The 14,714-nt window shown below is 37.5% G+C and overlaps 1 protein-coding gene across 1 annotated transcript; it reads left to right on the top strand.

The window, feature by feature from the left end:
- Positions 1 to 4,480: 4,480 nt before the first annotated feature.
- Positions 4,481 to 8,600, top strand: LOC143625238 (RNA-binding KH domain-containing protein RCF3-like). The gene is made up of 8 exons (XM_077095647.1): positions 4,481 to 4,530; positions 4,594 to 5,025; positions 5,104 to 5,433; positions 5,520 to 5,768; positions 7,401 to 7,637; positions 7,950 to 8,011; positions 8,094 to 8,205; positions 8,319 to 8,600. Exons 2-8 carry the CDS (start codon positions 4,606 to 4,608, stop codon positions 8,460 to 8,462), a joined length of 1,554 nt encoding a protein of 517 aa, XP_076951762.1. The 5' UTR covers positions 4,481 to 4,530; positions 4,594 to 4,605; the 3' UTR covers positions 8,463 to 8,600.
- Positions 8,601 to 14,714: the final 6,114 nt, after the last annotated feature.

Here is a 14,714-nt window from a genome sequence, read left to right as displayed (position 1 = left end):
TGTTATTTGATAATTATGTGTAGAACATTAACTCAAGATGCAAAAAGCTATTTTATGCTAGAAAAGTAATAACTAAAAGTAGAGGGGCCATTGTGTAACATATTATTATTAAATAATAACAAAACCCTAACCTCCTCCCTCCCCTCCCAAACCCGATCGCCCCCCCCCCCCTCCCTCTCCCTTGGCTGCCGTCACACTACACACACATACATACAAGGATTTTCAAGTTTGGTTGAAGAATTAAGGTGCTAGGAAGGTATTAACAAATCCCCTATGCATTATATATGTTTAATTTTGATATTGAATGGGTTAATCCAAAACCCTAAGTCACGAAATTGATGATTAAGATGAGTTAGGGTTTGATTATATGCTTGATGATGATTGCTAATGAAATTGATAACTAGTTGTGTTATTGTTGTTTGATAATCACTTGTTCTTTGATTTAAACTTTCAAGAAAAACCCTAACTATGGGTGTAATGTGATGTTGATATGCATGGTTGGTAAATATTGTGACTAGAGTGTTATATGCATGGATTATGATACATAGATTGTTGTTATGTTGAGTTTTGATGAAAACTGGTACTAGACAGATTGTTAAGTTTATGTTTAGACGACTGTAACTGAATGTTAATGTGGTAATTGGTCGAAATTATTAACACTACAGTGTACTAGGTTGAGTCTAATTTCTATAAAGTCCAAGTTTGTAATTTTTGGACGTGTAAAAGTTAACTTTTATTATTTTACAAAACTGAAGTGCAAGTCTGAATTGTGAGACCTGCTGTTAGGCTGTTTTGTAATTATCATATCTCATAAACTACAAGACCAAATGGGTTGGTTCCACTTCTGGAAGTTAACATGTTGAGTTAATAACCTAACCCAATTGGTCTTGCATTAATTGAATTTACTATTTAACGGGAATAACAAATATCATTCTATTGCGCATGATTTTGACTGCTGTGAGTTTACTGTCATGTTTTGGTTATTGTGAGAAATCTATGTGGAATAAAAATACAATAAAAATAGTTCTGGAAACCTAACTCATGTGTGCTTTTGTGACGATTTTTGGTGAATTAATTGATATATTATGGTCTGTTGGATAGAGTAATCTTTCAAGTAGAAATCTGTCTTGATAAAACTAGCTGCTAAACTATGTGAAAATACATGAAACGTGCTTGTTGTTAGATATTGCTATGTTTTTGACTACATTGCCCTTGTGGGGAATGATTGCTAGTAATGTTCAATGTTAGTACTTGATACTTATGTAGTTGTTTACACATGAAACGTGTCACCAATGTGTTTGTCGAGTCACACAAAATTCACAAACAAAACACAAAACGTATCTCATGCATAGGTATTATGTGCCGAGTCTAGAGACCCAATAATAGTTCCAACACTTAGAAAATTTCATTCTTGTTTTAGAACGATAGTGAGGATTTTCTGTGACGCACATCTCTCGGTTGACTTGTTTTTGAATTCTTCGCAAACAGTGAGTTTCACGTCCCCTTTTTACTCTTTTAAACGCTTTTACTTGGGGGAGAATACATACTCCAAAACGCTTTAGATGTTGTTATTAATTATATATCACTTGTAAGGCTAAGTGGCAAATGAACCAACTAAAGTCCTTCATAACATCGAACCGGTTAATATTTGGATAATAGCGAGTCACTATTGAGTAGTACTACTGGGTTTGACAAACCCCACCCAACGCTAAACTCGACTGGAGGTCGAGTGGGTGTAATCTTGGCTAACACATTTTCCATGGTCGTGGTAGACATGGTGGCAAGGCAATTGATAAACAGTCAGCTTCGGTGTCGATCACTTAGTAATACTTGTTTTATAGGCTAGCTACCTATCGATATATAATTGACATAACATTATCTGGTAACGCAAAACGCAAACGCTTAAACGCAAACAGTTTCTGTATTTATATATGTGAACTCACCAACCCCGTGTTGACACTTTTAGTATGTTATTCTCAGGTAGCCGAGGCGGGCGCGCGGTATAGGAACATGCATTTCATTGAACTCTATCGTTTTTTGCAAACTTGTTTTTAAACTGTTATTTATTGGGTTTTAAGTCGTCCTGCGTGACGCAACACCGGTTTACGAATTTACGCTTCCGCACTTATTTAAACTAAAATGTTTTCGTGGTTTGAAAACTTTATTTATGGTGTTTGATTATAACTAATGATTCCGATCCTGTTAGTTCACACCCTCTGACGGTAAAGCTCCATTAGTGGATTTTGAGGGTGTGACAATTGTTTCCTCAATTTCTATAGAAAAACAAAAGAGAAAGCTAATACATGTTATTTAATGATATTCACAATTACACATACATGAAATAAAAGTATACGAATACACAAGATATGAATATACACATAGAGATTAAGAATGAACTTATTCAACTAATATATATTATATTTTAAAAATTTCGGTTGAAAGTTAAGTCATTAATGTTGAAAACATAATAGAAGCCTCTACATATTCTAAACGGATACCAGTACCCATAATACCCGTACCCGAAAATATCCATACCTGTAATCAATAAATTTGGGTACTTATATCCATGCCCAATAGACATGTACCGGTACTAAACATGTATGAATACGAGTATTTGGTAAAAAAAAGCTCACTCTCTCCCTACCTAGAACGAGTCGATAGTGGAGCCTAGAGGTGTTCAAAAAAACCGGTTATAGAACCGGTTTGGTCGGTTTAACCGAAAACCGGTTAATAGAAAAACCGGTTATTAAAAAACCGGTTAGACCGGTTATTGAACCGCCGGTTAGTACTTCGGTTACTCATTCGTGGACAAAAACCGGTTATTGAACCGGTTAGTAAAAAAACCGGTTAAATTTAAAAACCGGTTATTAAAAAACCGGTTAACCTAAAAACCGGTTAACCGGTTAACAGTCAAAAACCGGTTAACCTAAAAACCGGTTAACCGGTTTTTAGGTTAACCGGTTTTTGACCGTTATAAAACGGCCATATGACCGTTTGGGTCCTTTTTTGCCCGTTTTTTCTTGATTTCTAGCCGTTTTTTTTAACATTTTACCCCCACAAACAACTATATATAGTTTAGGTTGGGTAGGTTAGCTCACACTCGATTATACAACTCTACTAGCTCTAAACGTTTATTTCATACGCGATTATTTTGTTATCTCACACTCAATTATACCACATTACCACTCCATACGCTCTTATTTCGTAGTCGTTTATTTCATACTCGTACTCGTTTATTTCATACTCGATTATACGCTCTTATTTCCGATCCTCGCCGCCATGGCCAAAGATTTACTAACGGTCCAAGCTTCCACGTAAGCTTCGGAGTCTGCTTTTTCTGTTTCTGGCAGGGTTATATCGATTAGGAGGACTCGACTCACTGCACCAGCTATAGAGATGTCGATTTGCTACAAGGATTACTTGGACTCTTTAGATAGGGCACAACATCAACGCTCACTCGAGGGGGAAATGGAGTATGAAGCGGGCTTGTATGAAGACGAGGTCAATGAAGGACACACTCAACCAATGACCGATGAAGAAGCCGCGTACGACGATTACCTAAGAAATAGCTCGGGATCGGGTAGCGAAGAAAATTAGTTAAAGAAACAGCAAACATGGAGGCAAATCATGAGTAAGAAACAGCAAGTTGTTCATGTAATCGTGTCTAAGCATTCTTTTTCCTAATATGTGCTCTTATTTACTTGTTGATTTGGATTTTTCTAATTTAGTTAAAGAAACAGCAAACATGGAGGCAAATCATGAACAAACTGCGATTGGGAACAACAGGAGCATCTGCTAGTTCACGATTTAATGTTTGTATTTTTGAGTTAAATCATGAACAACAGTTCTTGGCAGAGATTTCTTCAGTGTTAATGATTTAATGTTTGTATTTTTGAGTTACGAATATGCGATAACGATTTAATGTTTATATTTTTAATGTAAAAACTATAAATGAAAGTTATGTGTTTTTAATCTTTGGTTTGTTGAAAACACATTCACCAACACACACTCATACTCATCTTCCAAGCAAAGAACCCTAACAACGAAAGCAAATAATGGCTTCGGTCAGTCCGTTTTGCCTTGTAGTTACCGGTTTGCCTTGTAGTTACCGGTTTGTTTATACTGTGAAAAAATAATGGTCTTCATTAAGTACAAAATATAAAAAACAAATATTCGTATTTGAAATCGCGAAATTTTTTAAAATAAAAAAAAAAAAACCGGTTAATAAAAAAAACCGGTTAATAAAAAAACCGGTTTATTAACCGGTTTCTAAACCGGTCCTAACCGGTTAGACCGGTTAGGGTTTTGACAGAAAAAAACCGGTTATTAACCGGTCCGGTTATTAACCGAACCGGTTTTTTTCCGGGCCAAAAAAACCGGTTTGTGCACCTCTAGTGGAGCCTCTCCATTTATATTATCACTACCGCAAGCCCTAGGTTAAGTGTGGAAAGTGGAACAATAAGTTTGGGTGTGAAAGGGTTTGTCTCCGATTAACTGCTCTTCCCTTCCTTATCTTGTTCTTCTGAAAAGGTACCAACTGTTTACGCAAATTCGTTATGCTTGAAATTGATTTGAGTTAGGGTTATTTGCTAGGGTTTTGAGGATATGACATCGCAATTAACGCCTTCCAAGCGAACACATGATCAGCAGAATGCCTCGGAACCCACTTGCTTTCGTGTGCTTTGTCCCGCTAATCAAATTGCCAACATTACTTTATCACCTCAATCCGCTGCAAAAATACGGGTCGATGAACTCGTTCCTGGCTGCGATGAACGAGTAATTGTCGTTGATCAAGAAACTGAAGATGATAGTGGTTTGCAGAACGCTTTGATGCTCGTGTTTGAGAAAATGGTCGAAAAAGAAGAAACCGCAACTTGTCTGATGAGACTACTTATTGTTTCATCTCAAGCAGGCCCCCTTTTGGAAAGTGCAATCAAACAATTTGCGTCCGAAAGCGGGTCCCAGATTCAGGTTCTTCAAGATGAACTTCCACAGTGTGCGTCTTTATCAGATGTGCTTGTTCAGGTAGTTTTTAGCTTTTCAGTCACTTTCTGTTCAAACAAAAAACACCAAGATTCGTTAGCTTTATATACATTTTTATAGATTTCTGGAGAAGTAAACGCGGTCAGAAAAGCACTTCAATTACTTTCACAGCAGCTTTTAGATCATCCACCTCGTGGCAATGACTCTTTTTCTGATAATAATATCCTTTCGCATTCTAGAGAAGATGCATATCGTTTTGGGGGTCGTTTTGGTCCTTTTACAGACATGTTAACGTATCGTTTGATATGCTGTGATGAGAAAGTTGGGGGCGTCATAGGAAAAGGTGGAAGTATTGTGAAGGCGCTTAAACACGAGACCGGATGTGATATTAAAGTTCTTGATAGAATGCGCGAATCAGATGACCGTGTTATTGTTATATCTGGACATGCGGTAATTAATTAACCAAGATTTATTGTTATTTATGTTTTTTGTATTTCTTTTTTTGCATTATTTAATTAATTGATTATTTAATATAGCATCCCGATGAACGGATATGTGGGCCGCAAGATGCAGCTCTTCGTGTACAAGAAAGGATATTTAGGGCTGCCCCCGAGAGCAAGGCGGTGTCGGCTAAAGTTATTGTGTCGGCTCATCAAATTGGTTGTATTCTTGGTAAAGGTGGTGCGGTTATTTCTGAAATGAGAAAGTCAACCGGGGCATATATTCGAATATTAGGAAAAGATCAAACTCCACAGTATGCTGCTGAAAATGAAGAAATCGTTCAGGTTTGACTTTGACTTTGGACTTTTTGACCTGATTTGGTCATGTTTTGTAAATGCTTCATCTTTCATCATATTTATCAAAAGTGTTTAAGGCGTGCACCTAGGTGGTTTTGTTAGGCGAGCCGAAGGTTTTGCGCTTCTTAAGGGTCAAGCTGCATTTATGGAAGAATATTTCGTTTTCTAGTTTTTTTTAATAATTTTTATTGATTCTTTTGCCTTGTCACTAAATGAAATTTACCTTAAAAATAGGGTTTGTTTAATTTTCACATATCTCTATTTATAATCATTGATTTTTATTTTATGGTTTTGCATATCACAACTCCGATTGAAGAAGTGAAATAAATGTTTTTTTATCATTCTTCTTTGTTTTACAAATTAAGTTCTTTCATGTTCTACTTACTTCAGTTAATGTTTTAACCAGAAAAGTATCTAAATAAACAATTTTTTAAAGGTTGAAACATGTCAAAAGCGTTTTTTTAGTGATTTAAATTGGTTGTTATAACCAGAAACGTGTTAAAATGGTTTTTTAAGGTTGAACAAGCTGATATTTTAACCAGAAAACATGTTTTGAACAGGTAGAAGAAGCTGCTGTTATAACCAGAAACATGTTTTAAGGTTGAACAAGCTGCTCTTTTATAAGGTTGAACAGTATGGTTATAAACAAATTATATTAAATCAATAGAAATTTAAATTTTGGGGTTTTGAAGTTTTGGTATTGGAATTGCTCAAGTTCTTCTTAGCTCTTGGTCACAATGCAATGGTCACAAGGGGTACCCGATCTTTTCTTCTATCGGTGAACTGTACTCGCTAAGGGGTACCCCCGATCTCTGTACCCTCAGGAGAGGCGGCGGTGTACCCGAATCGGTATGATACCCGCATGCCGGTTCCCGATGGTGTCCCCTCTACCCAAATATGTTTTAATTTTTTTCTCATTAAGCCCATTTTATTTGGGCTCTCGCTTTTTCTGCGCGTTGCGCCTAGGCTACGGGCGAGGCCTATGCGCCTTGAATGCGCTTAGCACATTTGATAACTATGATTTTCATGTAACATAATGGAAATTTGGTTTGATTATTACTATGAGTTTTTGGATCATATCTGGATCATGGTTTTTAATACTTTAAATTCTGTGTAACATACTGGAATCTTGATTTAACTGTTGACTTTGACATTACTTTTTGACGTAATCTGGATCATCATTTTTTATACTTTAATTTCCATGTAACATAATGGAATCTTGGTTTGACTTTGACTTTTACTTTTTGACCTAATCTGGATCATGGTTTTTAAATACGTCAATTTCCATGTTACATATTGGAATCTTGGTTTAACTGTTTTGACTTCGAGTTTTTGACCTAATCTGGATCACAGTTTCTAAATACTTCAATTTCCATGTAACATAGTCGAATCTTGGTTTGACTGTTTTACTTTGACTTTTTGACTGAATCAGTATCATGGTCTCTAGGTACTTTAATTTTCATGTTGCATAATGGAATTTTGGGTTGACTGTTTAACTTTGACTTTCAACCTATTTTGGATCATGTTTTCTAGATTCTTCACTTTCCATGTAAACATAATGGAATCTTTGTTTGACTGTTTGACTTTGACTTTTGACCTAATGGAATCTTGGTTGAGCAGATAAATGGTGAGTTTGATGCCGTTCAAGATGCTCTTTTCCAAATAACCACATGTTTGCGTAATCATTATTTTCGAGATGCGTTTCCGGGGTTCCAAGGTCATGGAAGGTACCCTTCTATGAACCGGTTTGATGGTGGTGGGCCCCCTTTGCATGCTGTTTTTCATCTGCATAATCGATCGGATTTCTCTCACCGAGTGCCTGAAAGATTGCCAACTTCAACACCCTGGGGCCCTCAGGTATTTTTTATTGCCATTATTTGTTCTAAAAAAATCCGTCTTAAGTTGTTTTAGAATTGTTAGTTGGTGATCTTATGTTGTTTTACATGTTTTTCTTTGAACTTTTCATGATGTTGAAAATGTAATACACACATACAAGGTAAGGTATTTTTGTAATTTTGTGTTTGGATAAGGTTAGAATCGGAAAAAGACGATTTCTTTTAGCTACGTGTAGTTGAATTTGTTCACGTTTTTTATCACTTCAAATTGGTTAAATTTTTATACTTACAATATAATGCATTGAAGTACTCATTTATTTGTATTCTATTGCAGGGCGTTGAACGCTTTCCCGACTTTGGAGGAGCTACCCAAAGGAGAATGTGTGCATTTGGAGGGTGTGTACTTTTTATAAATCCATCCATCAATATTTCAGTTAATTAGTTGCTTAATATTCTCTTGCTAATTTATTCCATGTAGAGAAAACCACCAAGCTATTATCACAAACACGACCGTTGAAGTCGTTGTTCCTCGTACGGTTGTTAATTCTATATATGGCGAGGATGGTGGATGTCTCAAACAAATACGTGAGGTACGTAGTTCATATTGTAGTAATTTAAAGTTAACATAAGTTATTTTACTGGCTCTTAATGATGATTCCATAATAATGTGACTAAAAAGGAAAGAATATTATGGCGGTTTCAGATTTCTGATGCGAACATCACAATAACTGACCCGAAACCTGGAGCGAAAGAAACTTTGGTTATAATATCTGGTACACCGGACCAGACGCATGCTGCACAGAGTCTTATTCAAGCTTTTGTGATTTGTGAGACTCAAGTTTCTTGATGATTTGCTTGTCATGCATTTATGTTTTCAAAACCTTAAATGTGTTGAACAATACAAAGATAGGATGGTCTGGATTTGTTGATTCAGTGTTTAGTATGTTTTTATGTTTTTACTGTTTATATATCTATCTATATAATTGCGTACCATAATATCCTACATGTCGCCCTCACGTTGCTCCCTCATTCTCTATAGCCATCATATTGTTTGAAATCTTAATGGAGGCTTCTCATTGATTTAGCCCGGTTTAACCCGTTTAACTCTTACACGGGTCATGACATCTCAAATAGGATAGTCTAACGGGCACCATACCTACAAACCATCTCAAACCCTAACTCCGTATGCTCCTATCCGTCGATCTCATCGCTTCCGGCTGATTCTCTGACCTCATCACCTAACTTCGGTTTATTGTTGGTGTAAGCAAGCATGGTTCTTGATTTAGAGAAAGTCAAAAGCTTCATATGTTGAAAACGATTTGAGCATGTTGATGGTATAATTTGTGTAGTAGTTTTTGCTTTTAACTTGATCGGTTGGATATCAGAAGTGTGGTGGAAGAACAAAGACGATGGTAGCCTCAATCATTGTTCCTAATGCCGAGAGCTTTACAGGTCTACAATCCGAATTGAAAATTCGTCTTCATTCTCACTTTTAATTTAAAATCAGGGTTTGTAACTCTATTTTGGTGATATCTGACTAGAGTTTTGTGATGATTGATTCATTGTCATTACTATCCAATTTTTGTTCATCAAGTTATGTTTTTTTTTCTCTGTTTGTGATTTTGGTGTGAATTTGATGTTAGAGTTTTTGATTTATAGTCTCAAAACAGGGCAATCCCCTTTGCAATTTGATGTTAAATTTACGGTGTTTATCCAATTTTGGGGCTTGATTATCAGCAATCTAGCAACAAAACTAGCAACAAAACTGATTATTAAAATAACATATAATTACATAAAATGAGAATTTGAAAAATTATAACATCTCAAATACCCATTCTTCAAATCGATCCACTAAAGAAACCATAAGATTCCAGACTTCTTTGATTCGCATCAACTCCATGGTCTAGTTCGTATCCCGTAGTGGTTCCTAAATTGATTCGACGGAGATGGTTCCAGAACTCACACAGCAGCCAGGGATGAGATCATTACTTGCTTTCGACCTCCTGCGAATCGACTTCAGTCATTGCTCAATCGGCACGCCACTAAATCCCTCCCTCCTGTGTACTAAAACCTGCGATTACGACGAATTTCACATCTCTTACTTTGAATCGGTTTTGGTGCCAAACGGTTTAGGGTTTGTAAACATAAACTTTTTTGGGATTTCAGTCTCAATTATGGATTTTGTTGTAAATACGTTCATGTAGGAATACAAATTAGCAATTTGACCTTAACTGTACTCCCTTTGTATTACAAATCGACCAAAGCATAGCTTTTGGAAGTTATGCTTCTCTTAGAACAAATAGACATAATTTTTATGGTTTGATTTTTGTATCTTTAAGTTTAATCATTTGATGTCTAAAATGTATGCTCAAAACCAAAACTTTGATAAGATCTTGAATTCAAGTTGTCATGAAGATTAAGGATTTGACATCAACAATTTTAACACTTTAATTTCACATATATCTTTGTGAAGTTCAGTCATATTTTAATAAAAACATGACAAGGAGAATTATGTATATAATTTTCTCTTTACGGGGTTGGAACACGGAAAAATGGCTAAAGAAGTCCATCGGGCGAAAAAACTGCACTAAAGAGGGTAGCGGTAGCGGTATATCTTGGCTTACATGTGAATCTATAGGGTTCGATGAGCGCCCTTGGTAAGCTAATCTTATTAAGTTAAAATTAATTGGCTAAGGTATGTTTGACAAGTTTAGTGCTTTTAGATTTTGGACATGTTGATTTCAGATTCTTTGATTGTGAGTTTTGCATTATTGACAGGGAACATTTAATTCAACTTTAGTATGTATTAGAATAAATACTTTGAAACTACTTAAGTAGAAATCTAAGACGGTCGGAGAAATTAGGGGTTGTGTTTTTTGTTAAATGAAGTTAGAAATTGATTGTCATATTAGTGTTTTATGGAATCAGTTGTGTTGACTATTGAGAAATGCCACAACCAAACCAATGCTTATGGATAAATCTTGTGGAACTTAAAGTCAGGAAGTTTGGGCTACAGAGATCCAAACTATGTTAATCTTTTAAGGATGGTGAACTTTTTTTCATTCATACTAAAATAAGAAAAGTATGTTTAGTTGCTTCTATATAAACATGGTATTGTTATTTGTTAATGCTTGACGAAGCTTCTATATGAAACAAAAAGGATGTTGTAAAAACGCTTGAGAAAAAAACAAGGTAAGGTTAAAAGTATTTTTTTTTTACGTTATAACAAAATCAATACGAATCTTTGAGTAAATCAATGTCTCATTTTTGTATTTTGTCAAAACATGGTCAAAATGAAGTAGCTTATTTTTAGCAAGCGTGGTAGCACTACACGGCGAGAGTTCAAAAAAACGACACCCCAAACTATAAAGGCCACTTTTGTCGGTAAATTTATACGTTGAATAGCTGAACATGATTTTCTAGATTTAGTATAGAACTAGCTGTTAGGCTATGAATTTTACACTGAGGATCCTTTATCCTTGACTGTCTTATTGATAGTTTATCCTTGAAATATGTATCAGGATATAAAGGATCGACGATCCTCGGTATTACTTGTTTACTAATGATTGCGTTTAGTATGGTGATGTGTTGACAGGTGTAGCAACTTTAAGACGAACTTGTATCAATTATCCTCACAGAACATCCTCTAGCTGGAACATGGATCCAGGATCCTACTTCAATGTAGCTGATTATGGACGAATTCATGTGAAGATGAACGTGCAAATATCAACAACGGCTATGAGACTCATTCTTTCGCTTATCTCGCTACTGGGTGGTTATTGGCATGTGGTCAAAGGTCGTGGAGCGGCTAAGTGGAAGACTTCCGGATAATTAGGAAATATTGTTATTATTGTTATCTTATTTAAACGAGCTATGATCGAGTAGGTAAACACATGTACTTACACACACACTAGAGAAGAAGCATACATTCTCTCTACACACTAGCTTTCTTTGTAATCTCGATCATATACTTTACAAACACTTGTAACCACTTTTTATTTTATCAATATACTTGACGGTGATAGTTTTCACCGTCCGGGGGTTTTTTGTGCCGGAGACCACGATAACTATATACTTATCGACCAAAGGTTACCTTGTTGATCCTCGATTGAAGTGATTCGACCAAAGATTAGCTTATTAATCCTTGACAGACGTCATTTCTTCAAATATTACATCGATAAGTTTTGACCGAAGTAAGACTATCTTGGTTAAGGGCTTTTTCCCTCGTGATCAAACCTTTGTGTTCACTAACATCGCGCTTATACACTTTGTCATTATCAAGTTAGCACCTTACCTCACATAACAGATTTGGATACTTGATCCTTAGCTGATTTTTGTCCAAAACAATTTGGCGCCCACCGTGGGGCAATCGGTGCTACAATCCATATTATTCTTATCAACCTTCATTTTTCCATACCCTAAACAATCGCAATGGCCTCTCAATCCACCTCTGCATCGTCAACCATGCCATCATCGGTTTCTCTCTCATCAAGGACCTTGCCACCAATGCCTCCGCCAATTACGGGAGCACAACGAACTACTGCTGCTGGAAGCAAGACACAACTACCAATCTTTCAGAGCTCGAAAACCGTTGTTGCTGCCCCGGTGGTTAACACTAACAGTGATGTTTCATCTATGTTTTCGCAGGTTAAAGCATATATGGAGCAGCAAAACAAGACCAACCAAAGGATCCTTCGTGAGATAGAAGATCTTAAGAAGACTAAGAGGCCAGCAGAGGATCTCACTCCCCTGATGCCCAGGATGCTGGATTTCACCTCCCCAGGATCCATGGCTCAATTTTCACAAGGATCATCCGTCCTTCAACAGGGGTCCATGGGTCAGCAGGCTCAAGGATCCTCACTCTTTCAGCCATGATCATCCATCCTTCAACAGGGGTTCATGGGTCAGCAGGCTCAAGGATCCTCACTCTTTCAGCCAGGATCATCCATCCTTCAACAGGGGTCCATGGGTCAGCAGGCTCAAGGATCCTCACTATTTCAGTCAGGATCACACATCCTTCAACAAGGGTCCGTGGGTCAACAGGCTCAAGGATCCTCGCTATTCCAGCAGGGGTCATCAGTCATTCCACCAGGATCCTCTGGGTTGTATGTTCAAGGGTCCTATTATTCTCAACCTCAAGGGTCCTTCTTTCAGAATCAAGGATCCTCAGGAATCCAGCACCTACGATCTTTCGAAGTCCATGATGGGGACATAATCCCCATGCAGACCATAGCTTCTGGAGGAACCACTCCAATTGCTGACTCCTCTTATCCCAGATACTCATCTGGAATACCAAACTCCACCCAGCAAAGAGGTAACTGGTACGATCCTATATATTTAGATACTAACCATGTTCCCATACAGGATTCAGGTATCAACCAGGCCATGGCCAAGGGGTTACAGAAGCTAAAGGATATGATATCCAGTGTCCCGGGAGTGATACGTCCAATTCCTGAGATACCGGAGGGAAGTCACAAATTATCCAGATTCGCTCCGCCTATATGTGATGCTGAAATCCCGAAGCAGTTCCAAACTCCCAACATGAAGACGTATGATGGGAGCACCGATCCTGAGGAACATGTTGCCCAATATAGGGAAATGATGGAAATTAATCATGTTCCTGAAAGACTCAAGGAGGCTTGCCTTTGTAAAGGATTTGGAGCCACACTAACGGGAGCTGCACTAAAATGGCTACTAAGCCTCCCCCCTTTCTCGGTCACATCTTTCTCTCATTTAGTTAATTTGTTTAACACTCAATTTTCCTGTAGTCGGAAATTTGAGAGATTAACCAGTGATTTATATCATGTTATCCAACCTAGTGATGAATCCCTTAGGGATTTCGTTACCAGGTTCGTTAAAGAAGCTCTAGAAATCCCAAACCTTGATATGACTACTGCTGTTGAAGCATTCAAGATGGGAATTCAAAAGAGCTCCCCTTTTTATGATGATTTAGTGATGACTCCGTGTAGGATATTAGATGAAGTCAGAAACAAGGCATTAAGATACATCCGCCTAGAAGAAGATAAAAAGATCCAGGATCGTCTTGGGGGACAAACGAAACAAACTCCCGAAAAGAATAAAGGATCCTGGAATAGGAACAACAATTCGAAGCCATACGCCAAGTTCAACAATCAGAACGTACGGGAAGTTGAAGAAGGTGATGACGATGAAGACTACCCTTGCATCTCCGACTATTGTTTCTCTGTAGATACTCATGGCTTGATTTGTGCCATGAAGGATCTGGGAGAAAAAGCAAGGTGGCCCCGAAAGAATGAGAAGGTTGTCGGCTTCAAGGACAAGTCTAAGTGGTGCGCCTTCCACGAAGATTTTGGCCACGCGACAGACGAGTGCATCGGCTTAAGGAAATAAATTGGATACCTCCTGAGTAAGGGTCACTTTAAAGAACTCTTGGGAAGGAAGAAATCCAAGATCCAGGATCCTGAAGATCTTCCACAGAAAGCAACACCACCGCCGCCGGATGCCCATGTGACCAACTTTATCTCCAGAGACTACGAATAGTTTAGAGATTCTTGTGCCATAGAAGAAAGTCCCGTAGAAGAATTCGAGTTGGATAATAAGAGAAGACCACTCATCCCCACTACTAGAGTGACTGATCAGAGAATCTTTTTCAATTCAAGGATCCAGGATCCTCAACAGGACAAGCTGGATGTGCGGGCAGTCAATTTCATCTCTGGAGGTTCAGACATATTTGGAACTTCTTTCTCTGCAGCAAAAAGATTCGCCAAGGAGATCAAGATGGATAACGGGGATCACCCAATAGTGTCAACCACATTAACAACAGACAAAAGAATCTTCTTCGATGAGGAAGACAAGCTGAACATTCAGGATCCTCATCATGACGGTTTGATTATTACTTTATTTATCTCTAACCATTATGTATGCAGGATCCTAGTGGACGGTGGCAGCTCGGTCAACATCATCCAACATGATGTCCTCAAGAAGATGAATATCCCGGATTCAGAAATCATTCTAGAACATCAGTGCTAGTCGGTTTCAGTGGTGAAACCAAGAAGACATTATGGGACATCAACCTTCCAATTTATATCGAAGGGTTAAATTCATACAAAAAATTTTGTGT

This window comes from Bidens hawaiensis, unplaced genomic scaffold, assembly GCF_021521415.1.
Source record: "Bidens hawaiensis isolate Kalapana, Puna unplaced genomic scaffold, B.hawaiensis_p1.1 tig00004021_1, whole genome shotgun sequence".
In the NCBI taxonomy this organism is placed as follows: Eukaryota; Viridiplantae; Streptophyta; class Magnoliopsida; order Asterales; family Asteraceae; genus Bidens; species Bidens hawaiensis.
The sequence above is the reverse complement of the archived record's forward strand: the minus strand, read 5'-3'. Positions and strand labels throughout refer to the sequence as shown.

Excerpts from the sequence above, each read along its gene's own strand:
- LOC143625238 (XM_077095647.1), top strand. The coding sequence starts at position 4,606 with ATGACATCGCAATTAACGCCTTCCAAGCGAACACATGATCAGCAGAAT. Across the intron at positions 5,769-7,400 it reads AAAATGAAGAAATCGTTCAG|ATAAATGGTGAGTTTGATGC; the intron begins GTTTGACTTTGA and ends TTGGTTGAGCAG. Across the intron at positions 8,012-8,093 it reads AGAATGTGTGCATTTGGAGG|AGAAAACCACCAAGCTATTA; the intron begins GTGTGTACTTTT and ends TATTCCATGTAG.